General features: G+C 40.6%; 1 protein-coding gene across 1 annotated transcript; it reads right to left on the bottom strand.

The window, feature by feature from the left end:
• Positions 1-75: 75 nt before the first annotated feature.
• On the bottom strand, positions 76-27,842 carry LOC118114479 (protein crumbs homolog 1). Its single transcript, XM_035164913.2, has 13 exons — positions 27,619-27,842; positions 20,856-21,551; positions 19,488-19,683; positions 17,318-17,457; positions 16,139-16,324; positions 15,936-16,049; positions 11,599-12,552; positions 10,200-10,741; positions 9,033-9,198; positions 7,111-7,972; positions 6,193-6,309; positions 5,824-5,950; positions 76-4,977 (listed from the first exon to the last, which is right to left on the bottom strand). The coding sequence occupies exons 1-13, from the start codon at positions 27,686-27,688 to the stop codon at positions 4,756-4,758; spliced, it is 4,392 nt and encodes a 1,463-aa protein (XP_035020804.1). The 5' UTR covers positions 27,689-27,842; the 3' UTR covers positions 76-4,755.
• Between the last annotated feature and the right edge of the window lie 29 nt (positions 27,843-27,871).

Below are 27,871 nucleotides of genomic sequence, written 5' to 3' on the forward strand. Positions count from 1 at the left end.
GAATGAAGAATGGGATGGACAACCTAAAAACAAAATGCCTCTGGCCACTGTTTTTATAAAGTGAAAATATCCATCTTGGTTATTTTGTATTTTATTTTTTTCTAAAATACTTACGACAGGTTTCATATCTACCAATTTTCATTTCCAATTAAAGCATCATTTCCCACATTAAACACGTAATTAAAGAGTAACTATCCACTTTTAATGAGAAGTATACATCTTATTTTACAGACGAATCACAAACTCCTGGTCATATATACAGACTTCTCAGAACAAATGAAGAATTATATTCCAAAATGAGACATCAAGTTTTAAAAAATGTGGAAAATGGCTGTGAATACTGCCAATAACTTTCAGCTCCAAAAAGTAGCTAAATATAAGACACTATGATTCATATATGAATGTTAGTGTTAAAAAGTTGTAGCTCTAGTATCACTTACAATGTGGAATTAGAAAACTCCAGCAATATTACTCTGTGGTTTAATGGAATACTTTGGACTAGAACTCGTCATGTACTGATCAGTGCAGTTTGCTGTACATGGTACAGCTTTAGTAAAAACAACTCCAGTGTAAAATCACTACCACATCACACATAGCCGGGATACATCTGTTGTATAGTTACAGTATCATATAACACTGTATGTCTGTTTAACACCATCATGGGTTGAGCACAATTTGGATATTTGAGCAGAAAAACACTTTTTACAATGGGATTTCTATCAGTGGCCTACAGCACCGACTACACAAAGACGTGAATGAGTCTGACATTGGGTTTTGCAGATGCAGGTGAACGTGAAGGCACATACTGTCTCATCATGCACACACCTGCATGGAGACGGATGCATATTATCTCTCACTGTCCCTTGACCTCTTGGAATTACATGCATGGTGAACTAAAGCATGGTGGCCATCTCTTTAACAGGACGTCCCTCAGTTATATTGACAACTCCACTGCTCTCAGTTACATTGTTTTAAAACTCCAATTAAAGCAACGGCATGAAACTTTTTTTTTTACCTTAATAGCGTTGAATTAATTTTGGAATCAGACTAGTTCAAGAGTAATGCTGAACTGCAGATCATTTCAAAGCAAAACTTAAAAAATACCTTCAAAAGAATTACAGATGGAGTTTTGTTGGTTTGTTACAGGGACAGCACCTCTGGTTCAGGAAGCTGGGGACCATGAGGAATATACACCGGTCGACCATGATTTAGTTCAGTTAGCGGGACGCAGTCAGAGCTGCGGTCAATGCACATGAAAACCACTTAGCTGCTCGGGCTCAGAATTAACTAATTACCACCAGTGGCTTTAGAGGCCACTAATGCTCAGCCAAGATGACATTGTTTTGCTTGATTCCACTGTGCAGTTGTTATTTCTTTGCTGTTCTGTAATCAATGGCAAGCTACAGTTACATTATAACCCTACCTTTAAACAGATGGCTGCAAAACTTTCATTTGAATATTGTGAAAGATGTGAGGCGTTTCATTTACGGTAGCTTAGCATCAGTCACATATCAAAGACATGACTCCTTGCTGATGGAACTATCATGGAAATAGACATTACCCTTTATCAAACCAGCAAGTAAACATGGAGGGAGTTTTTGAGTTTCCATTGACTGTGGGAAGCAGGAGACATTAGAAAGTGTTTCTCTAATATGACATGTAGGCCTGTCTCTCTCTCTTCCAACAGAAGATAAATACAATTCACATTGACTTTTTTGAGAGTTTACAATAAATGATTAAGAATCCACTTTTATAATGGTGCATTTACACTCCATGCTCAGATTTTTAAAAAAAAACATTTATAATTTTTCTGCTCTCATTCATCATATCTGATTTCTGCATTTACAGTGCAACTTAAAACTTTCAGCCGTGTTGCCTTCTGCAATAGGTAACACTGAAACTGGGTGTGGGAGTGGATCATGGCCTGTAGTAGATTTGGCATCATTTATATGATTTCAAACTCTGTAAACCTTCATGGCCAGAGGTATGAACACTGTAACATTCCAACCATATCTAACTCCTGAATATCACATTCCAAAACCATGCGTGATTTGCTCCTAGCCAAGAGAGCATTTTAGTTAAGTCTCACTTCTGTTGGCTGTTAAGGTCTGGCTCACAGTCATCCAGTCACATGGAGGGTGGAGTTGGGTTTAGGAGTCTGTGCCGGTCAGTCTTCTTCTTCCACACCAAACTGTGGAAACCAATTCTTTAAGGACCTGGCCTGATCAACACTACCATGCAGTAATTTGCCATGGAATAATCTTTCTCCATTGGAACTGAGAGGCCTCGACAATAAAACAGCATAAAAAAAAGTACACTGCAGTTTGTGGACAGTGTTGTCTGCATTCATTTGCCCTAATACAGAGTCTAATCTGTGCCACATGCAACATCAGGGCAGTAGCACTTAGTCAGATGAAATAAAGTCAATACAAACGTTCAGTAATAAATAAGTCAGTGGTGCAAACCCCACAGTAAATATGACAGATCGTGATCAAAATCCTAATTCATGTTCAGGTGTCACTTGCTTGTGACTTCCCTTTAACAAAATGTTCCTCAACTTTTACCATGAACATTCAACTGGTACAATGTGTCCGTCTGACTTCATGTCACATCAACACCTTACCTGTAAAAGCTTTCAGGTTAACTGGTACAGTAGCAGTTAGCAGCCCTGGTGAGTTCAGAGTGGAAGGCAGGTGAGTGGTGGGATTTTCTGGAGTAACAGTTGCAAATGACTTTAAGGGCTAACTTTGAGAATTCATAGACTAAACAAATGAAGAAATTATTTAAGTTACTATTGAGGTCAAAGGCAGTCGGATCAGTATCAGTACATTGGTTCAAAGCTAGAAAGTAGGTAGCAGTTCCATGAGAATGTAGATTTTACTTTAGTTGTTTCCAAGTGTGAGATGAGGAGATGGATATCAATCACAGGTCTGTGTGTTAAGAAGAGAGCTGGAGTCAGTATATGGTTAGCCAAACTTAGCATAAAGACTGGGAGCAGGGGGAACTGCCATCCAAGCTCAAATTTCCAAAGATATGTCTGCAAGCACCTTTTCACAAGGTATATCTAATCTGTTTAATCATCAGATATGTAAAGAAAATAAATCCTCTGGTTTGAAGGAGTGTCACACCACACAGTATCAATCTGATGTGACAACTTGACAACCTCACTGAGCAGTGAGCACAGTTACTGGATCAATCTGTGTGTCATGAAACAGTCCCTTACGAGGAGCTTTTAATTTGAACTTTCTGATTATGTGGATTGCAGAGCTATGTGAGCTACATGTACTTTGTCACTCTTAACAGTGGCAGGCCAGGTGATCCCCTAAGATAGCCTGACTAAATCTGCCTTCAGCTTTTTAAAACGAACAGAGATATAGAATCGTCTTATCTCACACTTAGAATAAAATTCTTTTAAATTAACTTGAGGTCTTAATTTCTTACATTTGACACTTGAAATGATTCATGCCCATAAATACTGATGTGACCACCTTTCACAACAACAACAAGATTTCTACAATTAAATACTGTTTCCACTGAAGATAATAAACATAATAAAATACAGTGGCTTGAACTTGAGCTACTCATTCTACGCAACACAAGACAAAGACGCTCACAGCATACTTTCACACTAACAAACATGGGTACAGTGGTTAGCCTGTTAGCCATACAGTGCACACAGACAATATAATACAACAATTATTAACACAACAGTTCTTGATGCCTGCAGAAGCAGCAGCGATGTCCATCTGCACATTCAGGAAGGTTCATTACTTTTAGCATGTGTTCATTCACAGTGACGACTGCAGCAGCTCAGACAAGGAGGGACAGAGGCTTGGAGGAGTGAAAGCTTCCCATGGAAGAATCAGTGATCGAGACAACAGTGTACATTTTAAACACTTACGATCCAGCAAAGAAAAACACTATGTTTTCATTTAAAATTAATTAACTCTGAGAAAAAAGTTGAAATTTGCAAGGAGATAAAAATCAAGTGGCAAAGCCCACATGGCATCAGAGTAGAACAAATGCAGGGTGAGCATTACCAAGGGAATCTAACAAGATAGACACAGAATTCAAATAGGTTTCTTAAAATGAACTACTTGTATATCGAGGTAATACTATTACAAGAAGTGAGTTCGTGAAGAAATCTTCTCCTGATAATAATTTGCAATTGATTTTCATGCAGACTCAAATGTTATTGACAGAACTAGTTTCAGGTGTATTTTCCTCCCGCTACACATTCCTCTTTCCCCTGTCATGTAAAACAGAGTCAGATGTGGAATCTGCAGAGGAAGGTTTTCAGTTCCAGAAAGGTTTTGCTTTGCAGAAACAGTTTCAGTGATTTTCCGTCTGAGTGAATACATTGCTCAGTACTCAGAGGTTTGTGGCTTTCCTTTAGTTCATATGCTCCTCATTGGCCTTTGGTTCCATGCGAACCAAGTTTGAGATTTTTATCACAGTTACAAGGGGAGATCCAGGGCCAGTGCATGCTTTGACCACACTCCCAGTAACAGGACAGCTTCAGATATGAGGCGACTGTCCCTCTCTCACCTCTGGTCTTTATTTGTCCACCTCTCAGGCTTCAAAATCAGTAGTTTTCCCAGGCAGATTATCAGTCATTGATTTATCCTCTATCTTTTTCCTGTATAGGGCAGGAGAGCTCAGCAGTGTCACAATTCAGAGCACATGTTCTCTTGGCCCTTTACATAGATACAGTACATCCACTGGATGTGAAGTTGTGAGGCAGAGCTGTAGGACTCAGATGAGCCTCTCCTCTGGAGGAACTTTGAGGACGCTGCCCATCTCCAGCCTGGCACCAGCTACCTCCTGTGAGCTCGGGCTGTATGTGCCCTCCGACTGACGCTTCTTCCGGGCCGTCATGATGAGGAAAAATACCACCAGGATGGCCAGTAACATACACAGGGTGAGCAGAGGGATGGTCACAGCAAGCCAGGGAACTCGCTCCATATACTCCTCTTTCTGCAAAACCACAAGCCATAAAGTAAAGTGTTGTTCAAAATAGTCAAGTCTGTAGTTGTAAATGGGTTTTCCGTCCAAATGAAGCCCAACCGAACATTATTGTTATAGGTAATCTATCTCTTCATATTTTAAGAGAATGTAGGAAGCAGTTAAACTTGTCAAAGATTAAAATAAAATAAAAACTAAACTAAGATTTTAACAAGAGGAAAAGTGTAAATTAAAAGCTAATATAAATGCTAACTATTCGGCTCAACAACATACTCTAGACTCCTCAAGAACATCATATACGTAAATTCAAAGCACTTTTACTTCATATTCTTTATTATAATCTGAATCCTGCATCTGAATGTGTATATTTTTCAAATTGTTCACATTTTGTTTAACATAGATATTGTTAGGTTCATTTGTTGCCTATTTAAATAGTAAATTCTGTTGCTTAACAATATGCACAGGGCGAAGTTTTTCATACTTGTCAATTCTGCCGCTCACTTTCTAGATCTCTACACTCTCAAATGCTTGTGTAAAACACTGGATGCTGGGAAACCTGATCGCTGAATCTTCAAAGCACATACCACATGGGCAGACATGCTACATGCCAAAAGAAATATACTTTAGAATCACTGGACCAGGGCAATAAATTATAAGATTAACATAAATGTATTTGCTTTGCCTTTGTTTAGAGCCACACTTTATGTCTGTGTCACTAATTGTTTCCAGATTATGGAACCAGTGCCAGCGACAAGAGGCCTGAATCGGAGCCATGCATCTCAAACCTTCTGCTCAGATCCAGGCTCTAATTGAGCACGTGACGTGAAAGTAAATTAACTCAGTGTCAGAGTGACTTACATTGCTCTCACACAGTGTGCCGCTGAAGCCGAGCACACACACACACTGGAAGTGGTTGAGTCTGTCCAGACAGGTGGCACCGTTGAGACAAGGGTTGGACTCACACTCGTCTATTTCTGTCTCGCACCTGAAACACATCAGCAGGGTTTTAACACAACGCTGACTGACAGAGCAGCTGCTCACGCTCACACACACACACACACACACACACACACACACACACACACACACACACACACACACACACACACACACACACACACACACAGCCTCATTCTTTCTTGACCTTTACACTTTGGATGTGGTTCAGATAGACTTTCTCCTCAGCTGCAGGTGTGTACTGAGGATTGTGCAGTGTGCTGCTCTCACCTGGCTCCAGTGTATCCAGGCTTGCAGGTGCAGTTTCCTCCAGAGCTGCCTCCTATACAAACCCCTCCATTAAGACAGTCTGTGTATGCATCACATGCCACTGGGGGGAAACGCCACCTAATGGATACACAAACATACTCCCTTTTACAATATGCACCCTGTTGACAGTTCATTAGGTACACGTAGCTAAAACTAATGCAGTCTTATAAAACAGTCCGGTAATAAGTCCTCCTTCGTGAAGATTGTAATTTTCACATTGTGTGGACACTGTCTCTGAGAAGTGTTGACTCAACTAAATCATTGGTGTTATATTGTATAAGTGTTTTTATCATTTTGCTCCCAAACCTTTCTGTATAATGCAGAGCTGTTCCAAAGCAACACAAACTTCAGCCTCCAAAATAAGGATAATGATAATCAGTACATCTCTCAAACAAAGTGAACATTATAACCCTTTTATGAAGGAGGATTTATCGTACAATGAAGCTCAATTGTATCTTTCAAAGTACATGCCTGTAAATTGCCAATTTGAGTCACAACTAAAAAGATTAAGTAAACAAAAAGTTCAGTTTTGTAAATTGTTTGTTAGCTCTCAGGTCATTAACAAGACATGACAAGACTTTGACATGTAAATCAGAGGATAGTCCCTTTAATATCTCCAATATTACTACTCTACAAGTTCATACTAAAACTATTTTGCCTTTATAGTATTCCTGTGACTGTAGAATAATGTAACAAAGGAATTACTTGGAGGAAAACACTCATGTATGTAAGCAAAAGGGAGGGGTAAGGGCTGAAGAAGGTAAAGGCAATGATTGATGGGAAACAGAACTGAGAGGAAAATACAGGTTTTCAGACTTTTAAACAAAACATTAAACGTCCAAAAGGTGCAACAGAGAAAATGTAAAGGTGTGTACTCACTGGCAGCGCTTGCCGACATAGCCAGGAGGACAGAAGCACGTGTGAGTTCCCACTGTTTCCCCGCAGGTTCCTCCATTCACACAACTGAACTCCAGACAGTTATCCAACTCCTCCTGACAGTCTTTTCCTGCGTATCCAGGCTCACAGACACACTGGTAGTCAGCCAGGAGGTCTTTGCATGTACCATAAACACATGGATGTGAAGAGCATTCGTTTATCTCTATCTCGCAAAGCTCCCCCTCCCATCCAGCTCTGCAGCTGCAGTTGAACTCAAAGAATTGGTCCTGGCACTCACCCTGGTTGAGGCAGGGTTGGGAATCACAAATTGGTGCACCTTGGCATCCTATGATTGGCTCATGGCCTCCCAGTCTGGAGAAGCGGCTCACCTGAGGGGCATCTGGTACATTAATGAGCGGCAGGTAGACTCCACCCACTCTCACCTCCCCTAAGCATCCAGTGTATTTCTCTGCCAGCCAGATTTCAGTATCGTTGAGGAAGTTGAGGGTACCACCAACACCAAAGCTGGCCCCCACTCTTTGCCCATCCATGGTTAGGCGCCAGCGGGACACTGACTGTGTGGGGTCGACCATGGTCAGTTGGATACGGTGCCACACCCCATCTGCGATGACCCTGTCACTTGTGAATGCCAGAAGCTCTGTATTCTCCCCGCTGTCCAGCTTGACCAGCAGAGAGGAGTTGAGTAGACCCAGGCAGAAGACCTCGGCTCCGCTGGCGGTTCGCAACAAGATCCCGTTCTCGTCTCGCGTTCTTATGTCCATGGTGATGTTGGTTACAGGGCTCAGCAGGGAGCTGTTGGCAACATATCGGAGAGAGTTGTCCTGGAAAAGGGCTTCAGTTAAACCTGTTGGAGGAGAAGACCATGTTAGCAGCATTTAAAACATAGTGTTACATGTGTTCCATACAACCTGCTGCGTTGGTGTTGTACAGTGGAGGTCTTTCTCATACTATCCAACTATTAAAGTCCATCAAATCAAATAGATCAAATTGAATCCACTATTGTAGCTACTCAACACTTACTTCATTTTTCTCATATAGTCAGTAATCAGTATGATGATATTAATGGAATCGTTTGAATTGTATATTAATGTATGCATCAAGCTTTGATTTGAGTTTTTTTTTTGCTGATCCACCATGTAACGTGGACATTTCTTGTCAGTATGCTGTTTTACATAAAAGTCAAATCACTGTCCTGATTTGAAGCAGTCTGGCTGACTGAGTTTGAATGGAAAGTCAGTCTTTCCAACTGAGGTTGTGGAGTTTGAAAGACATGAACATTTCCAATGCATAGGTCAAATGAATTTCTAAACTATAAATAAAATTTAGCATTTTGGGTGAAGACTTTTGTGCTACATCGACTTTGACCATTTTTTTTTATTCTGACCAGGCATTGATGTAGGATGAAGAGCAAAATGGCACCATCAATCATCAAAACTCTAAATGAAAACCATTCTCAAATGACATACATAGGTTTTGATGCCCAAATATCCCACAATGCATCCTACAACACTGTCTTTTAAAATCCAAGATAGGGGCATTTGACAAACAGTCTACAGTAATGTTTTAAAATTATTTATATAGAGGACCTTGCTTAATCTACAACTGAAGTTTTCAAAAACTACAACTAGCACCATCGGGAGTTCAAATCCCACTGTAGAAAACTCATCATGGTGCTTTTCATGATGCTTGCAACCTCTGCAGGACATTTTTCACTTTGACCTTTGCAGGTATTTTCACTTGAGGTCAGGTTGTCAGGTTGTCCGTAGCATTTAATGAGAAATGGCACTTCAGAAAATCTGTTGACCACTAAGATTAAGAGCTAAACAAATAAACTTGACCTGGCCTGACTTGACTTGCCCTGCCTTGATGAATGCAGTGATAATCACGACCAAAGGATTACTCACACTCATAACCATCCTGTAGGTCCACACAGTCCACTCCATCAAAACAAGGGTTGTCGACGCACCATAGACGTGTCTCACACAGCCGGCCGGAGAAGTTAATGGAACAGTGACAGATGAAGTCATTCCAGGTGATGTTACACTGTCCACCATTGGAACAGGGCTCATCCTGTGCAAAGACAAACACAGATGGATGGATTACAAGATCACTTGTAAAATCTCTCACCTGATGTGACCACAGGGGTTCAAACTGCAGAGAGGACTGAGTGATAACTTACAGACCAGAGGCATTCAACTACAGGTCAGTGTTAATAGGGTTGGGATGAAAAACTAGAGCCAAACAATCAGACAACAGTACAAGGAACCAAAACAATTAGCGTGAGCTCCTTGTTAGAGCCTTGCATTGGTTAAACATGGGGATTTTCATTTTAAATGCAAATTAGCCAGAACATTTTGTTGACATGTATCCATGCCATATAGTGGCTGTAGTGATAATAAGCTTTTGTGTTGATTGGTCATTGAGTCAGATAGACAGAAATTAAATTTGGCACGGATTTCTAATGGTTATGGAAATCCCCTATATTTACATCTACTGCTACCAGCAGCTAACATGGAACCAAATTCTCATTTGCCTGACTTGTACTTTTGCAGAAATACTAACATAGCACGTTGGCATCCAGTGGTTGTGTATTGAGTTGCTGAAAATGCTATTCTTTTGCTATTCTGACTTTATTTACTTGATGTTATTTCAAAAGAAAAAAGTTGGTTAAATCCTGATTGATTTAGACAACAACATGATCTGTTAAGTCAGACCTTGGTAAAAACAGAAATCATACATATTACAAACTGCATGATTTCCAGTAGTAGTTATAGTAGTTGTATTACTTGTGGTAGTGTAGGTAGTCATAGCAGGAGCAGAAATATATTTGATATTAGAAATAGCACATGTAGTTGTGCTGAGCAGTAATTCTGGTGGGGTAAGTAGTTTTCTGAGTTCCTGATCCCTGATCCAAATGCTGTTAGGAGTTACTGTGGGACCCCTGTTTGATATCAAACATTACAAAACGTTCTGATTGTGAGGGGTGGCATATATGTATATATATATATATCATTTTTTGTCTGCTCTTTAGTTAAAGTGGTGATCAACTATCTTCTGTATTTCTCTTTTACCTTGCATGTGTCATCACTTTGACATCCTCGCAGCACATTCTCCTCTGTGCTTGCCTGGTAAACCTCCATGCTGTCTGGATGATCCTCAATGGTCAGATACTTGTGGTCCAGCCGAACGTCCTGCAGGCAGCCCTTGAAGTTTCCACCCCAATTGTTTATGCTCTTGTCCAAAGGGAGCCCGCCAACATACGCTACATCTCCTGCCTCCACACTCACATTCCCTAAGGCACGATGGTTCCCCGCTTTGGGGAAGACCACATGGCCATAGCGTACCTTGATAGTGACCAAATTATTGTTGCCATCAGTGACAAACTTTGCCTCTGACAGCAGTGTGGTGTAAGGACTGTAGATAGCAACAGTGCCTTCCTTCAAATAGATCGTCAGGTAGGACTTTCCTTCTCGACTGAGCTGCAGGAGGAGGCCATTGTGTTTGAGGGAGCGCATTAAAAAGGAAATGGTGAAGTTGTCTCCATGGGTTTCTGAGATATTGAAGGTTGAGTAGCTGGTGATGTTCTCATGGCCGAAGGTCCAGGATGGGTACTCTAAGATGGGAGTTGGAAGCAGAAAGATGTCACACTTACATCCCAAAACACTGGTAAATACTTGCATCAGCAATATTTGAAGTTTTTTATGATATCTACAGGACTGAGGATTTTCAGGACTCATCGTCATGTGCCTCCAGGGGCTTGGATTTCAGCAGTGTAAATTCTTAACAGAAATAAAATACACAGTTTAAAGATAAACTTGCTTAATGGGCAGTGTGGTCAACTGCTTTTGAAGCTAGACCCATACTGATAATGATTATGACCAACTCTGCTGTTCGCCTCAGATCTATTTTACTTCAGCTTATTTCAAATAATTGTTTTGTTTTGACAGCGTTCAACGTTACTATCGTGATTCAAGTCTCGTTCCTCTCTGTTATGTTTTTAACAGCAGCAGGCAGATGTTTTCAGTCAGACGTCTGTCCGCTACCTGCTCAGCAGCAAATGGTAGACAAAGTTAGCAACTAGCTGGTAATCACTGTAGAGCATTTAGCAGCGAAAGAAATTTCTCATGAGTGGTTGCCATCCAAACCAGACTAGGTGAAACTTTGTATCATGTGGATAGAGGTAGGCTATAGATTGAAATAATTCTTTATGCTGCTCTTTGTCTGATGGATGAGTAAATCTTAAACATCAGAAACTTGAATAAAGTGATAATATGTCACTGTTTTGTTTGCAGATATTTCCACAGCCAAAGTAGCCATAAAATCAATTAATGGCTGCATTATTTAGACCACATTATCATTCATGTTTTCCCCCATTTGAGAACCTGTGATCACTAGCCACAATATAACTTTTTCAGTAACCCACTAGTATATTATTAGAGTATTATTCTGCAAACCTGTAACTACTCTCACCTTCCGCACAGCTTTCTCCGTAGTAGGGCCGGTGACACTGACATCTGGCACGAACCCACATGTCCACACACTGCCCACGCTCCATGCATGGGTCTTCATGACACCAGTCATTTTTGGTGCATCCCATTTCCAGGCCTTGGTTCTCCTCTCTGATGAGGTCCTGAGGCAGAAGCAGCTTATGGTCAACATGAAGGTCCTCCATACAGCCAATGAACCCCCTCCCACTGGAAGTATGGCGTAAGTATTCCTGTGGTGCCCCTCCTACATACAGCTGCTGAAAGGAGCTGGGCTGGAGGAAGATCAGATGGTTGTGGCCTTCATTCTTCACCTGGCACCCTTCCTCACAGCCAAGTCCTTTTACAGTCAGGACCAGCCTCTCATCCATGGTCACAGAGACCTGGTACCATTCCCCATCATTGACAGGGCCAGGGTAAATGGCATGCATTACCTTCCCTGACTTTACCCTGGCCTGGAGGGAGCCACTAATAATTTCCAATGAGAAAAAGCGCTCCTTAATGCCCCGGTAGTACAGCACCATGTCAGGCAGAGTACTCTTGAATCTGAGCTGCATGTGGATCCCATGGTTACTGTCATGAATCTCACGCCTAGTCCTGTTTGCAGAAATAGGCAGCTGCATGTGAATGTAGCCCTCCGAGTTGAAGGAGAAGGTAGTTGAGGTGTTGCAGCGTTCTCCAGTCCAGCCGGATGGACACATGCAGGTGTAGCTGTGCTCTCCATCATCTGTCAGCATTGGGTCACAACCTGCTTCGTGTTGACACTGGTGATGTTGGCAGCCGACCAGGCGGACGTCACAGTCTCGCCCACCCAAGGGTTCCTGGTCAGGCTCTGGCATCGGGCAGTGACACCTATAGGAGTTGGCAGCATCTTCGCACGTGGCGCCATTCTGGCAGGGATTGCTATCACACTCGTTGATGTCCACCTCACAGTGTATACCTGCAGCATGGAGAGACACTCACTTTTAACAACAGAGATTCACCTTTTCACTTAATTACACAACCTTCCAAACTCCAGTCACATTTAAAAACTGGAAATTCAATCAAGCAACAAGGCTACAGCACTAGGAGAGAGAGCACGGTGTGCACACATGTAGATGAACAAACAGATGTGCTTGGGGAACAGCATACATATTTCCATCAGTGTCATCAGCAGATGAGGAAACGACTTGAGGAAATAGCTGTTAATAGCAACAATTAGAGATGAATTAGAGTAACAGTCCTCCTTAATGCAATTAAGTATATGTCAAACTGATCGTATCAGCTAGACACTGAAATATTGCAATATATGCTCCCCACACACACACACACACACACACACACACACACACACATACACACAGGTCTATCCTTCTGATTTCTGTAGTCAAAGCCGTCTTATCACACCGCATCTAACATTAAGCCCTGGCAGCAGCAGTCAGCTTGCATTAACATAGTCCTTTAAAATACTCTACACTCAAGGAACCCTAAAGCTGTTCGTCCTCTCCCGTGCCAAGACTCCACCCTTACAAGCACGCAACCTTCTTCTCTGTTAATGTAGTATTCAAAAGTGCTGTACCATACTGTACCTGTCAGCCCCCAGGGCCCACAGCAGCAGCACATCAGCAGCAGTAGCATCAACCTGCCGCCCCCCATGATCCACTGATGAGTCAACAGCCAACACATTCTTCACACTGCTGGGTGGCAGAAATGACACAACCAAGTCCTCTTTCTCTCACACACACAAACTCTACTTCTCTCTCTCTAGCTTACAAAGCAGAAGTGTCACTCCTCCACTCTGTACCAGGCAGAAAGGCAGGAGTGATTAAAGTGCAGCCCTGCCCAGTTTTTCTTTTCCTCCCTTTCGTTCGGCCTCCTCCATCCCCCCTGAATCCCTCCCTCCCTCACACCCACTTCTCCTCTCCTGTCTGCAGCCCAGCCCAAGCAGAGTGGTAAGCTTCCAGGCTCCAGCTGGCTCCTGTCAGTGTTTGACAAGAGGAATGCAGTGCTGCGTTCCCCCCTGTGCTCCATGTGCTGGCCTGTGGATGCCCACTAGTGGCAGGAGGTGCTGATAAAACCACCCACAGGTGGTGCTGCAGGTTCAGGGCTTCAGGTGGGTTAGGCCGGAGCATGGCTGCATCAATACATGGAGCTAATATTGATCTTTTTATTTATTGGCTATAGCAATAAAATACGATTGCAAGACGATTGCAAGCAATGCATTTAGATTCAGCACTAGTATATGCTTCGGTATAGAGACAAAGAAAGAGGATTATCGCATTTCCTAAAATTAATATTGAAATTTTGAGGGAGAAAACATTTATTTTTTTCAGAATTCCAAGTTACCAAAAGTCAAACCATATCTAAATTCCAAATCTAGATTAAATAGTAAAGTAATTTTCTTCACTTCAGACATTGTGACATAAAAGTATTACAGAATCCCTATTCCCTATTTCCCTTTTTTTCAGTTTGACCTTGTTACTAGACATTTGGTTTTCAGGATTGTGCATGAAATTGATTTGTAAAAAAATCTTTTACGAATACTTTTACACAAATCTCATTATTTTCTGTAATTTCATTGTTCTTTATGTATCCTTTCATATTTATTCATTATTTCTACCTTCATTCACATAATGCAAGATTTACCTCAGAAATAAAATTCTTCCATATTGATAATATACATACAATATTCCTTCACAGTATGTGGTGATATGAATGTTTTTTAATTTGGCCTTTGAAAAAAATGCATTAGCAGTTGCAGAGAATGTACACTGGCATAACAAAGAGAGAAACAGAAAACAGGGACATCAACCCTTTGAATGATCGGATATCTTCTTCTTCTCATCTGTGATTGACAGAATTAGCTGTTACCGTGAGCTTTGCCTGTTACTGACAATGTGATCAGCAAACCTAAGGAGGCTACGATGTGGAATGAGCTGTTCACTCGTCCCACAGATTTGTTAATATGACTGAACTAATGACTGTAACATATCCAAGTTATTTTCATTATGAAATGTCCTATGTCAGCTCCAACCATTATAAAACCGTCAACATGGCCCTGGTGCAATGAAGAGGGCACACAAGGTCGTCTCTAGTGGATTAACAACCAGCGTCGACCACTTCATACACGTGGAAGGTCAACCTGTTGCACATGTGCGGTACAGAGTTAACAGGATTATATTTTTGTGCCCTATGGATATTCTCTCTATTTTTGCTGCTGTGTCCAACAGTGATTTGTGTATAATGTAACATACCACTGTAATGAAATGCAGATCATTTAGAAAAATGGCCTTGTGCTGTTCACAATGTTTTATATCATCTTTGTCTTATTTCATTGGGCATTAATTAGTCTGTTAAGCAGCTTTTTGTAATCCCCCCACCCCCGGGGCAATTTACTAAGGAGACCCCGGTTTAATGCCCAAAATGGACACCTGACATATGGCACTTTTATTGGCTTTGTTGTTTTCCACTGTGCTCATCCATACCATATGCCCCATCATCCTCCCCCACCCTATGCTCTGTTGTGGCCTAAACATTGTGCAGCCATAATACTGTTAGCAGATTCGCTTCCTGGTGTGTTGACAAAAGCTTTTGGTTCAATTCCTCACTTCTAAGTCCAGATCCTGCACTTCAAGGTCAGAGTTTGATGCTGTTCCTTCTGTTTTGAGTGATGCAGAGACAAATCTCCTCTAATGAGGAATAAATACCTTTGCTGGCCATGGGGAATGATCAGCAGGAGGAGGATTAACACATTATTGTTTGGCCAAGGGGGGGATAAAGAGGGACAAGGAGTTTAATTTAGCATATTTGCTGTGCATTATATTGGTTTTCTCGATCCATTGTTCTACCAGTTACTAAGGTGAATAAAAGTTTGAAAAAAAGTTTTGAAAAAATCACAATTTAGAAATAAATCTCAATTTTGAAAGCCTGCTATATTTTCAAGTCTTGAGGTGTTTGGCCAACAGTCCTGTCAGTCAGTATAAAATGATAGAACACTTATATGTTGTGCACATTTAGATTTGCCATTACAACAATTTAATAAAAAGGTCAGAGTAATTTTTTGAAGACTCTGTAAAATAACACAATTGACTTGATGTCAATTTTAACACCTCTCAGTCTTGTCAACATTAAGGGCCCATGCCGGTGTCAATGGGAGACACTCCTATGGGTTGTATTATAAGTTAAAGACAAACAACCATGGTCATTCAAGTAGCTAGACATTTACAATCATTGGTATCATGGATGAACACTGACAGGGACAAGGCTGCTTGTTGGGGAAGAGCAGCTTAATGAAGATGTTTTGTTAGGAGATAAATAATAGGACAGCAGATAGGTCCCTCCTACCTGTGAAGCCGTCTGGACACACACATTGATAAGAGTTGACCAGATCCTGGCATTGTCCTCCATGGTGACATGGAGCAGACTCGCACTCGTCCACATTGACTGAGCAGTTGTCTCCTGTGAGAGGAAGAAACCGATCAGATTCTGAACCTTTAACGAGGCAACATATTAAGAAACTAAAAGGTTCCTGCTGTGAGCTAGCTTACCAGTGAACCCTGGCAAACAGTGGCAGATGAAGCCAGCTGCCTCTTCATGTGTGAAGGTGGCTGTGCTGAGTTCAGGCAGCATCCCATAGTTCCTGGCATCTGATCGCTGGAAACACTCTCCATCATTCTCACAGGGATGCTGCTCACACTCGTCTGTATCCAACTGGCAGTTCTCTCCCTCATAACCTGGACACACACACACACAAGCATGCACACAAACATGTTAGGGTTTGGGATAGGTTTTGACTCCCCCCCCTAAGTCTATTTAATTCAATACTCACATGTCAATAATTATTTTTAAACAGTTATCAATCATTGTTATCATTCCTTTTGTCCATAAAGGCGTTCACATGTATAAGCCTGTGTAGATTATAAACTAAGAGGAGATAATGTCTGCGTTGTAAATAGAATTGGTCATTTCTATCAAACATAAATAGAATGGAGAAGAAAAACTTCAGCTGTCAAAAGTGTCTGAATAAAGCTATTATTTCTATATAACAGCCTCTTTAAAATGTTTTTAAAAATACAGATAGATTTAGATGCACAATTATGACGAGGGAGCCTGAAAGACAAAAGCTGAAGTCAGACACATGGATTGTGCAATGATGTGCTTATGATATGTATTGTATGCTCTTCCAGCATACAATACATATGATATGTGAGTATTGTTTTAAATTATGTACTTTATAAAATACTTAAATCTCTTTTTTTTCCTACAAAGTACTTTTAGGACATGCACACATCATTGCATTACATATGGAAGAAAAAAATTAACAGGATGCCTGCCGACGTCTGAATCTCTCTCTCTGCTGAAATGTGCTCATGCATCACTTTTCATAATTCATCACAACCCTGGAGGATTTAAAGACTGCCACACTGCTGCTTTTATTTAGCTGCACCATAAATGACAGAAGGGGCAAAGCCCTGATCTTTAGCCCCCCTTCGTTTTCTAAACTCAAGGCTCAGATTAACTCTCTGGATTTATGTGTGTGAATACCCCAGCCTCCAGGGGACGCTCTTTGTGTGCATAAGGTTGTACTCTTTTAACATTTAGATATGCATTTGTAAATCAATTGAATATCACAGAGTTGGGTCCTAGGGTTTATGTGTTATTAAAGAGTTATTGTGTGTTGTCAAAAAGTTGTTTGTTATCAGGCCCAGTGTTGAACTACAGTGTACCTGGCCAGCAAAGGCACTTGTACTGGTTGATTCCCTCCAAGCAGGTGGCTCCATGTTTGCAGGGGTCAGAAGCACATTCAAGAATATCGTCTTCACAGTGGTCGCCTACAAAGCCCGTCCCCTCACAGTCACATTCATAGCTAGGAAAAAAACAGAGATACAAATAAGCCGGTCTGGTATTGTGATTGTCGGACCAACACACTATATCAAGATTTTCTGTGTGATTTTTTTATCAAGTATCTTTTCTCATTCTCATTCTCCTTCTCATTTGAAAATGATTGCAAAATGGCACAAAGCACCCTATTAAATTAAAACATTCTGAATCAGTGGCTCATGTTGAGGGGGGGGAAGTGTGTTAACTAACAGTTAACTAAGATTCAAGGCTGAATATTGAACACTATGGGGACAATCTAAAATGGCATAGCACAATGACACATTTCCCATTATTTGTCAAGATTCTTTAAAGTAAGTTATCAACTGAAAATCACATGAGCAAGAGTAACTGGAATGTTTTCCTGGTGGAAATCCTGTTTTAGGTTTGAAAAGTATCTATCTGACATGTATAAACCATATAAGCAGGTGATAGACTAAAGAAAACACTTGAAATATAGACACAATGCAGATACTTTGATACAGGGAACAAAAGGTCATTGTGTTTATTTTATTATTGACTGATCTTTTTCTTGATTATTATTTATCTTTCTATCAATAAAATTATCCAACAGTCAAAGTTAACATCCTCAAGTGTCTTGTTCAGTTAACTGACCCTAACCCTAACCCTAACCCTAACCCTAACCCGAAAGCCTCAAATCCTCTCATATAAAATGATTTAACCAGAAAGCACAGTGGCTTCAGAAAGTTAGATTTAACTAACATCCTTTCTTCAAGCATCTTCCTCACACCCTGCTAGTCCGATCAGTTTTACTACTGTACCAGGTATTGTCAGCACCTCCAGCGCTTTAATGACTCATCACAATGACTCACAGATAAGTGGATTCCTTCTCATCCCTGGTCAACTTTAATGTCTGCCGTGCAACCCCGAGCCGACACAACACACTGCTGGATGACACATCGGTCTCACCAGGTTTAACATGAGAGGCAAGTATAAAGAGTGGTAGATTGGAATAGATAAACTAGTATTTACCATTCTGTTGTATTGGTTGTACATGTGATAACTAAGGAAAGTGTCATCTCTTAAGAGACATTAAGAGACATGTACTGATACAATACATATAAACATAGTTTTTAAAATATGTCTTAAAGAAATGCATCTCAGAAAAGAACAAATACCAAATTCAATTAAATTCAGTTTCATTTGTTCATTATCTCAAGGCAGTGTACATAGTAAGGAAGACCTTATAAATTATAGGGATGATCGAGAAGTTTCATTTATCCTTGAACCTCCTGTTTATTTTCTTCATACCTTTTCTCAAACCACTCTGTATATATATATATATATATGTTTAATGTCCTATAGTATATGGGCAGTAACAGTATTCATGCCAATGACGGCAACAGGATTGACGGGATTATAATAAAGATTATAATTGGCCATTTGCACATTTTAAACTTTTCATAATTAAAATTTGTATTCTTAGAAGTTTCATACCAAAGGACCAGTTGAAAGTCAGTTGAAATTAAATAAAAAAACATTCTGAATGTTACATTTTATGTTGTAATGTCAGAAAGTACAACATTAAGTTTGGTGAACTAGGGATGCTGTAAAAATAATTAACTAACTTTATATAAGAGATGAACTTCCTCCTGAAAAAGTAGACTGGCTGCTTATAAAATATTAATTAGTTAGACAAAATGCTTAAATTTAATTAACAAAAAATGTAATTCAAGTTTTTTGGTTTGATTCTTCATTGTTGTCTCAACTAGGAGTGAGGTTTGGACAACTTGAAATGTTTTGTTGGTATAAAAAATCTTGTTGATTAAACTTGAAGAATAAGTTGATGGGACTATTTTCTCAACATCACCTTCGTCACAACTATTTATTCTAAGTTTATGTAACACAGATGTAAGTGGCAACAGCTGAAGTTTGCAGAACTCAACATTTTCAAAATAATAAATTGCATTGTCCTTCAAAAACCAAAATCAGTCTAACTCCAATCAGATTGTTTGTGTGGGAACATTCTCAAAATGTAAACATGTGCGTGTGTAATACCTGTTGACCCCATCTATGCACTTGCCCTCATTCAGACAGGGCACGCTGGCACATTCATCAATATTGACCTCGCAGTCTTGGCCCTGGAAGCCGGCCATGCACTCACACCTGTATGTGGCAATGTAGTCCCAACAGGTGGCGCCGTTCTGGCAAGGGTGCACCTCGCACTCATCGATCTCCACGTCGCAGTTAAACCCTGATGGGAACAGAGGAGGAATGGCAGTGGGCCAAGGCATGAGATTGGCAACACACCTAATTATCTTAGCACAAGTGCAGGTACAACAGAATAACACTGTAGCTGCCAAGAGCTCAGCTGCAGACAGACAACAGCTACACTAATGCTACTTAAACAGAGCCATGTAACCTCCTTCAATGTCGGCAATGAGAAGTGGTATAAAGCTCGGTCAGTCTCTATATACAACAGTAAAAGTAAAGCCATACTGTACTAGCTGCATTGTACACTCCTAAAATATAGATTTACAATTACCTCTTATTTACATTTAAAGTAGATGTCATCAACACTGCTGCTTCTGCAACTGTTAATCACGTTGGCGAGTGGACCAAACTAAAGCACATTACTTCTTCAATGCACTGACATGCACCTGTCACTTTCATCTATAGCAGTATATTGTATGTGCCTCATGTTGCTCCCATTATGATTTAAACTCTCCCACACCCTCTCTGGAGGGGAGCAGTTTGAAAGCATTTGTTGAATTTTAGAGCTGTGATCCAACATTCTTGGAGTTTTGTATGTGTTCCGCTAAGTTCAAGTACTGAGTACCTAGAAACTACATATTGGCTGTTTCTACTTTAGAGGTAAATGAGCTAGTAGCTATATCTTTACTGGCTGTACTAATCTGTAATTCCCAAAACATATATTTCATTTCAAAATCCAGAGATGTTTTTTAATCATCCAAATGCAATCGCAAAATACTGGAGAACAGCATGGTCAGCATAATAGTAATATAAAGTATATAAAAGTATGTTAATATATACTATAATATATGTTTTTGAATTAATTTTCACATCACCAACTGGTTTAACTTTGTTTTTAGTTGTAAAAGTTTGGGAATTACTGAACTATTAACTTTAACAGCTTAATTTTAAAACTTAAATGTTAAATCATATATATACATGACAGTCAGCTGCACTGTAACACTGTTGACATCGTCAGCCTTATAATCCTAAATAAAGGGTTTGCCACTGGATCAGATGAAACAAAAATGACTTGGTTTGACTTAGTATTTTGATTGTTACTTCAGAAACTGAAAATGAAATTTCCTAATGAGCTAATAAGCTTATTAATTCTGATAAGTACATTTTCTTGGTTCAAAAACCCAGCCAGTCATAACCCTGACAGTGTCTTACCTTTGAAGCCTGGGACACATTCACATGTGTAGTGATCCACTTCATCCAGACATGTGCCGTTGTTTTGACAGGGGTGTGAGGCACACTCATTAATGTCCAAATCACAGTGGTAGCCCTGAAATCCTGGGACACAGAAACACTGGTAGGCATTGACCCCATCTTTACAGATGGCTCCGTTCTGACAGGGCTCTGACTGACATTCATCAGTGTCCTCCTCACAGTTCGTCCCCTGGTACCCGGCAGCACACAGGCACTGGCGCCCGGTGTCAAGGATGTCTACACAGATACCACCATTCTGGCATGTTTCCTCTGAACAAGTGGTCACATTAACCTGGCAGTCATCACCTCCAACTCCAGGGGGACAGTAGCAGGAATATCCGTTGATTCCGTTGACACAGTAGGACTTGACACCATTGCAAGGATTGCTGTAACATTCGTCTACATCCAGGGTGCAGTTTAGCCCTGTGAATCCATCTGGACAGAGGCAGCTGAACTCGTCAGTCCCGAGGTTGCTGGTACAGTTGGTACAAGGTGCAGTAATACAGGGATCATACAGCTCCTCACAGTTTTTGCCCATGTACCATACTGGTCCTTTGGGGCATAGACACACATAGTCATCCAGGTGTTCAAGACATGTGGCTCCATTGTTGCAGGGAGATGAGAGACAGTTGTCTGCTGCCACTGTGCACAGAAGACCTGTAATGAGAAGGGAAGCTGCTATTAAAGGTGCAATGGGCCACATTTTCATATAAACATTTAATTTTTACAAGCATGAATCCCAAACTAGAATGGAGTGCAATTGTTTCCCATTGCCAATGCTAACTAAATACAAACTAGTCCCTTAAACATATGAAAGTGAGCACTTTGTCCAGAAAACAAAGTCTCTCGTCTGACCAAAAGTACATCTTGCTTCTTTAGTTCCTCTGGTTTCCAGTAGAAGTCAACTCCATGATGTTGGGATTCCTGGGTAATTAAGTTATAAGTCTTTCAAATGTTCTTTTGTCATGGCCAACAAATGACCAAGTGCAGGTACATGTGCAAGTTTTACTGTGGTCATCTTGTGATTACATGCTGTAATGTATATTAACTTGAGTTTGACCAGGATGGACCATTTTTTTGCTGTCTATTCGTATGCGTCTTCAGTCAAATTAATATTTTGTCATTGTATGACAATGGATACAATTGTTTTTGAGTTATCTGACATGAAGGAAAAAGACATCACAACGGCCTGTGAAAGCATATCTCTGCATGCGCTATTTGAACACCAATGCACTGTGTGCTCATTTTCCCAAAAAATATTCTGTTATGCACCCAGAAATAAATATAATGGAACATATTTCAATGAATTAATTAAAGAGCCTGAAATACATATTATGAGTTAAAGGGAAACTGTATGGCTAACTCAGTACACTGTACCTCTGTAAGATTGGCTGTTAGGGCTTATAGAGTGGGCTACCCACAACTCAAAGGCTATAGGTGCTTCAGGAGATGAAGCCCCTCTTTCCCCTGGACTTAAGATCACAGCAGATGGTGTTAGAAGTAAACGTATTATATGACTGAGCAAGCAGCTGTCAGTGTTGTCAATGAACGTTTAACTCACTACTGTTTTAAAGGCTGCACAAGTTGAATGGACGTGAAAATTAAAGTACTTAAAAATGCAATGGCTTTGTTATGTTCACTATTATTTTTCACTCATTATTTGGTTCAGGGTTTGTTGAGGGTTACTATAAGAGACAGTACATATCTGGTTCAAGATCTGATGTGTGAATGGGTCAGGGGTCAGAGGTCAGAGTATTTTCACCCAGAAGATCAGGGTCAGTATCGAGTAACTTCTTATTTTACTTTTTTCTTTATTGTTACTTTCAGATGCAAGAAAAATACTTACGTTACTAGATCAGGTTTATGTACCAAAATATTTTTCAAGTACATAGAAATATGTATAGTTTAGCATCTGAACAATGAATCACATTGTGATCTTTACTAATTAGGTTGAGTGAACATGTTCTCATTGCACACAAGCTGAAATCCTGCTTATTGGCCAGAAGCAAGTTCATTGTTGTTTATTGATTGATAGCTGTGAGCTCTCAGAACAAACCAAGCACAAAACTGTGTTGACCTGAGCAATGGTGAATTTAAGGGCTTATATATTCAGCCATTAGCCCCCCCTCAACTGTATAGAAAGTAGGGTGATTTGCGTAATAAACATCCAATGTGATTCTCTGCTGGCAAGTTGTCAGCAACAACATTGCAGTAACAATGTGTTTATATTTTCCTGGCAGCACCTATTCCTCATTTCCCACTGCATCCACTTTTAACAATCCCAGTTCCTTTCACATGCATCTGTTGTCACACCTTTTACCTGATCTTTCCTCTTCAGTCTCACTTCTCCTCCCACCACCACCACCGTACCTGATACATCCTGAGAGGTGCTGTGTTGTTTCTGCTTCCTCTGGTTATATTTAAATGCGGAGGTAACAGCATAGTGTTTATAACCGAAGCTGACAGTTACACTGATGTGCATTGAAGTAGTCTGTCATTCTTTCTAACCTTTGTGGGCCTTTTTGTTGCCATTGTTTTGTCATTACAATTTTTTAAGTTGTATTCAAATCCATTGACCATATTAGATTCATGTTAAAATCATGTTTTGAACTCTGAGCATGGTGTTATCATCAACATGCTAAAATGCTCAAAATGACAATGCTCACATGTTTTGCAGGTAAGAGTCCAGTGTTCATCATCTTAGTTTAATATTAGTATAAACCAAAGTACTGGAGAAATCAAACATTTAGATTCATCCTCAAAACGACATTAATAGGACAAATCCAACCAACAGTTGATGAGATATTTTAGTGTGGACAAAAATGGTAAAGCAAACCACTAACTATTTGCCTTTGACTCATCTTTTCCTTTGACGGAACAAGTAGGAGCACATTTAAATGCAAATGTGGATAACTAATTTATATATTCTTTAATTATTAATTATAATCAAAGAGTATTTGATTATTCCAAAGGTATACTTAACTAGTATCTATATCAACCTACTGAGACAGAAGAGAATAATCTGAATGGGTGTTTTTTCTTAGAACCCTGAAGTTGACATAAGAATAGGCAGTAAAGCAGATAAGACAAATAATACAGAATGTGTTAATTTGTTGATAAATGTGGTGTGTTTTGCATCTCCAGGTGTGATCTCTTTTTCAGAGTCATTTCCTCTGTCTTGCATAAACTTCATATGAATCACTCTATGTTTTATCTCCCTCTGTTGGCTCTCACTTGTACTGAAATCATTCTGAATATTTTGTTTATCTATTTGTAAAAGTCTCCCTCTTTGTCTTGTCGAAGATAACCTAGATCCTCTCCAGGCCTGGCCTGTCCGGCTAAACTCCGCACTTTAAACCTCTACTACCTGTAATCTCATGAGTCCTGCAGGCTGACAGGGGCAGCAAGGGTCTCCTCACTCTTCACCCCTCTGTCCAAACCCAATCAACCCCTCACACATTCCAGGGAGCTGATAACCGCTCCTCCAACACAAAGCCCAACCCCCTGCTTCAGAGCACTTCATAGATCATGGTTATTACTGGACAGGGCCGATCCCTGCAGTGACTGGTACCAGCATCTGAGGCCAAGAATAACACTGAGCAGATCTTACTGATCAAACCCCTGACACTATCCAGAGACTTCAGCATCTCTTCAAGAGGGGGTTAGTTCAATTAGACATATTACTGCACCCTCTGATTGAGAAGTCTGATTTTATTTGAATCTGTATTAACAGGATTTCCAAAAACTAAGTCATAAGACCCAATCAACCTATATGGATGTGAAGCAGGAAGTCCAGCCATTTGTTCATGTACACTCACTGAGCACTTTATAGAGAACACCTGTAGGCTACACCTGCTTATTCACACATTACCCGATCAGCAAATCATGTGTCAGCAGCTCAGTGTACAGCATCCTGCAGGAACAGGTCAGGAGCTTCAGTTAATGTTCACATCAAACATCAATATGATGAAAACATGTGAACTCAGTGATTTTCACTCTGACGCTACTGTTGTTTTATTCTGAAATTGTTGACGCAGCTTCAGTCGATCAGATAATCACTCTTTAAAACTGTGGTGAGCAGAAAAACACGTCAGAGTGAACGTGTCCAACCTTGAAATTAGGGTTAGGATGGTCTATAACCGCAGAGAACACGTCAGGTTCCCTCCTGTCAGCCAAGAACAGACACATTTTCTGAGGCTACAGATGGTAGAGTCACAATCTGAAGTCAACGGCATGAATTCATGACAACCTGCTTTGAGTCAAAGGTCCAGACTGCTGCTGGTGGTGTGATGATGCAGTGAATGTTTTTCCGGAACACTTTGGGCTAAGAGAAAAATTATGATGCAAAATATTTGTATTGACTTGCAATAATATCCTCTAACATAGGAAATACATAGATTTAAATTTCAGCACAGGAGGAGCAAAGTAAAAACATGTTTCACCTGAGTGTTGTGATAAATGAGATGTCAACACTTCTGCATAAACTGTACATCAATGAGAAATGCTCATGCTTCCTATTCAAGATGTTTTATTTGAATCAACAACAACTATCTTCATTTTAGCCCAGTCCCACATGCACCGTCCTGCATGCCTCAAATCACCAGAGCAACAAGTGTGTATGGATCTGCTGATGAAAATAGTCGGGAACAAACACTATTTCCTCCTGTTTTAATAATGTTTCATAAAAAGTATTTACTGTGCCCTCCTGGCTTGTGGCTGAGGGGTAAACATGATGGAAAGATGGACTAAGTCTTGTCATTTTGTTTCACTCTTTGCAGGTGCAGAAGGCAGTCTGGGGGGGGAAGTATTTGCTCATAGTCACGGCAACAGCAACACAAAGTCAGTAGAGAAACACGCTGCAGGGTAGAGGAAGCAGCGACGCTGTGAGTCATAGAGGAAGGGAAGCCCCTGGCTAACGCACAAGTTGAGCTCAGAGGAATTTTATTGATTCACCACAAGAGACTGGCAGCTCTGCCTGTGCTCCAAAGGCTCCACAGCAGTTGGTTGCTTTGGTTTAGATAAAAAAAAGCACAAAACCCCCTTGAATCAGTCAAACGGAGTCTGAGACACACATCTTTTTGTCTCCTGCTGCAAAGGCTGCGTTACTCCTAACACATTGTCTGTGTCTAGTTTGGGGGCAAACGTGACAAAACACGTGTTTTAAGGTCAAACCACTTCCATCTTTTACTTTGACGTAGTGTAAGGCAAATCATTACAGTAACAGTTCAAATCGCTGTTGTTTCTGGTACATGTATTAAGAATAATGAGTCATAGCTGAATAATTATCAGTTGAGTGATCCATACAACGTAGGGTTGGTAATCCACCCAGTGAGTTCTTTTTTCATTGAAGAGTAAAATACCTCACTAATGAGTTGAAACATTTCGACCCCAGCTTTCTCTGTCCCTTAACAACTATTAGAGCAAATTCTCCTTGAATTAGTCACAGTTTTCCACTGGAGGCCTTAAAGCACTTGTCCCGTCTGTGTGTATCATCTGGAGATGGCAGTTCTGATGGGGAGGGAGGATGGTTCCTTTGGTGTTTTCCTCTTTTGTTAAAACTGCTATTGTTCAGACTTGATGTGAAAAAATGAAAAAAAATCTGTACTTGTGGGACCCTTTTCCTTCATCTCAGAATCCCTGTCATTCATCTTCATCAACACATGCACTCTGCTTCCCATTCCTGTTTTCAGCTGCTGCCTTTTTCTTGAAATCCTTAAGTGCTCAGATTGCCAGGTCTCTTGCCACGCTCCTTAATACCCATCTCCCCCTCCTTTCAAACATGAGACAAAAAAGCTGTGCAGCAGAGCAGCCGAACGCTCAGCTCGTTACCATAGTGACCTTTAACAATGCCACCCACCAGCCAATCCCCGGTGCCGGCCCGCCACCTTTTAAATGAGGTTCAGACGCTTTACATAAATGAAGGTCGCGGGAAAAATGGGTCAACAGAGTTTCATGAGGTACTGGGGGTCGAGCAACCCCCACAGCTCAGACACACCCTACGAATGGGGCTGCACTGGCTGCACATTCATCACACATGAGGGAGCTGTGAGGAAACGAACCGATTAGAGCCTGTTAACTTAGTTTAGGGAGTTGTAAACACACATTTAGACATGTGCTGTGCTCGAGATAAGACCTACCTGCTCATGAAAGCCCAGAAATCATTAGGATTACAATCATTTGATTCTAAGTTACTGACACATAATTACAATATAGTGCAAAAGTAATGATACTGAAGCTTCCTTTTAGAGATGGTGTCCTTGCTTTTCAGTCAATAGCATTTGCTTTTGTTTAAATAAATAAAATGCATCCTCTGGTTCTATCTTTTACCAATAACTTTAAAGGATGTTTTATGGAAAGGACTTTTAAAATCACAAGGGGAAAAAACTATTTATATCAGTGTTCATTTATATTTTTGCCTTTCTATTATTCTCCACACGTGTTACTGGCAAATTTCGAACCTGCTATGCATTGACTTAAAAACCCTTTGAAAGAATGGACTGAGAATAAGATTTAAAGAAAGGCTCATCAAACGGTGTAGTGGTTCTCGACACACAGAATAAACAAAGGGTGTACACATAAACATGCAGGGCTGCACACATGCACTTTAAGATTGTGGATGAAGTTTGAATGTGTTCCTACTGTGATGTACAAAGTTTTGCATTAAGAGAAGCTGTTTCCATCTTAAGAGCTGCAGTGAACTGCTCCACTGAAGATAATGACTTACCCAGTTTGAACATCATCACAGTGATCAGCAACGTCCTCTGATATCGGGACCAAACTCTTCCCAACTCCATAGTAAAGCAGTTTGTTTCCAGTCAGTGCAGAACAACGCTATAAATCCACAGGTTCTCCATCCAGCACACTGCAGCTCTCCATCCAGGCTGCTCCACCTTAGCTGCTCAGACTGAGTGGTAGTACCTCCATGCCGGACCACTGGGACCCTGTGTATGAGTGTGAATGTGTGTTTTGGAGAGGGA

The sequence above is a fragment of the Hippoglossus stenolepis genome, chromosome 9, assembly GCF_022539355.2.
Source record: "Hippoglossus stenolepis isolate QCI-W04-F060 chromosome 9, HSTE1.2, whole genome shotgun sequence".
NCBI classification, from domain to species: domain Eukaryota; kingdom Metazoa; phylum Chordata; class Actinopteri; order Pleuronectiformes; family Pleuronectidae; genus Hippoglossus; species Hippoglossus stenolepis.

Excerpts from the sequence above, each read along its gene's own strand:
- LOC118114479 (XM_035164913.2), bottom strand. The coding sequence starts at position 27,688 with ATGGAGTTGGGAAGAGTTTGGTCCCGATATCAGAGGACGTTGCTGATC. Across the intron at positions 21,552-27,618 it reads TGTGATGATGTTCAAACTGG|GTCTTCTGTGCACAGTGGCA; the intron begins GTAAGTCATTAT and ends TTCTCATTACAG. Across the intron at positions 17,458-19,487 it reads TGCATAGATGGGGTCAACAG|CTATGAATGTGACTGTGAGG; the intron begins GTATTACACACG and ends TTTTTTTCCTAG.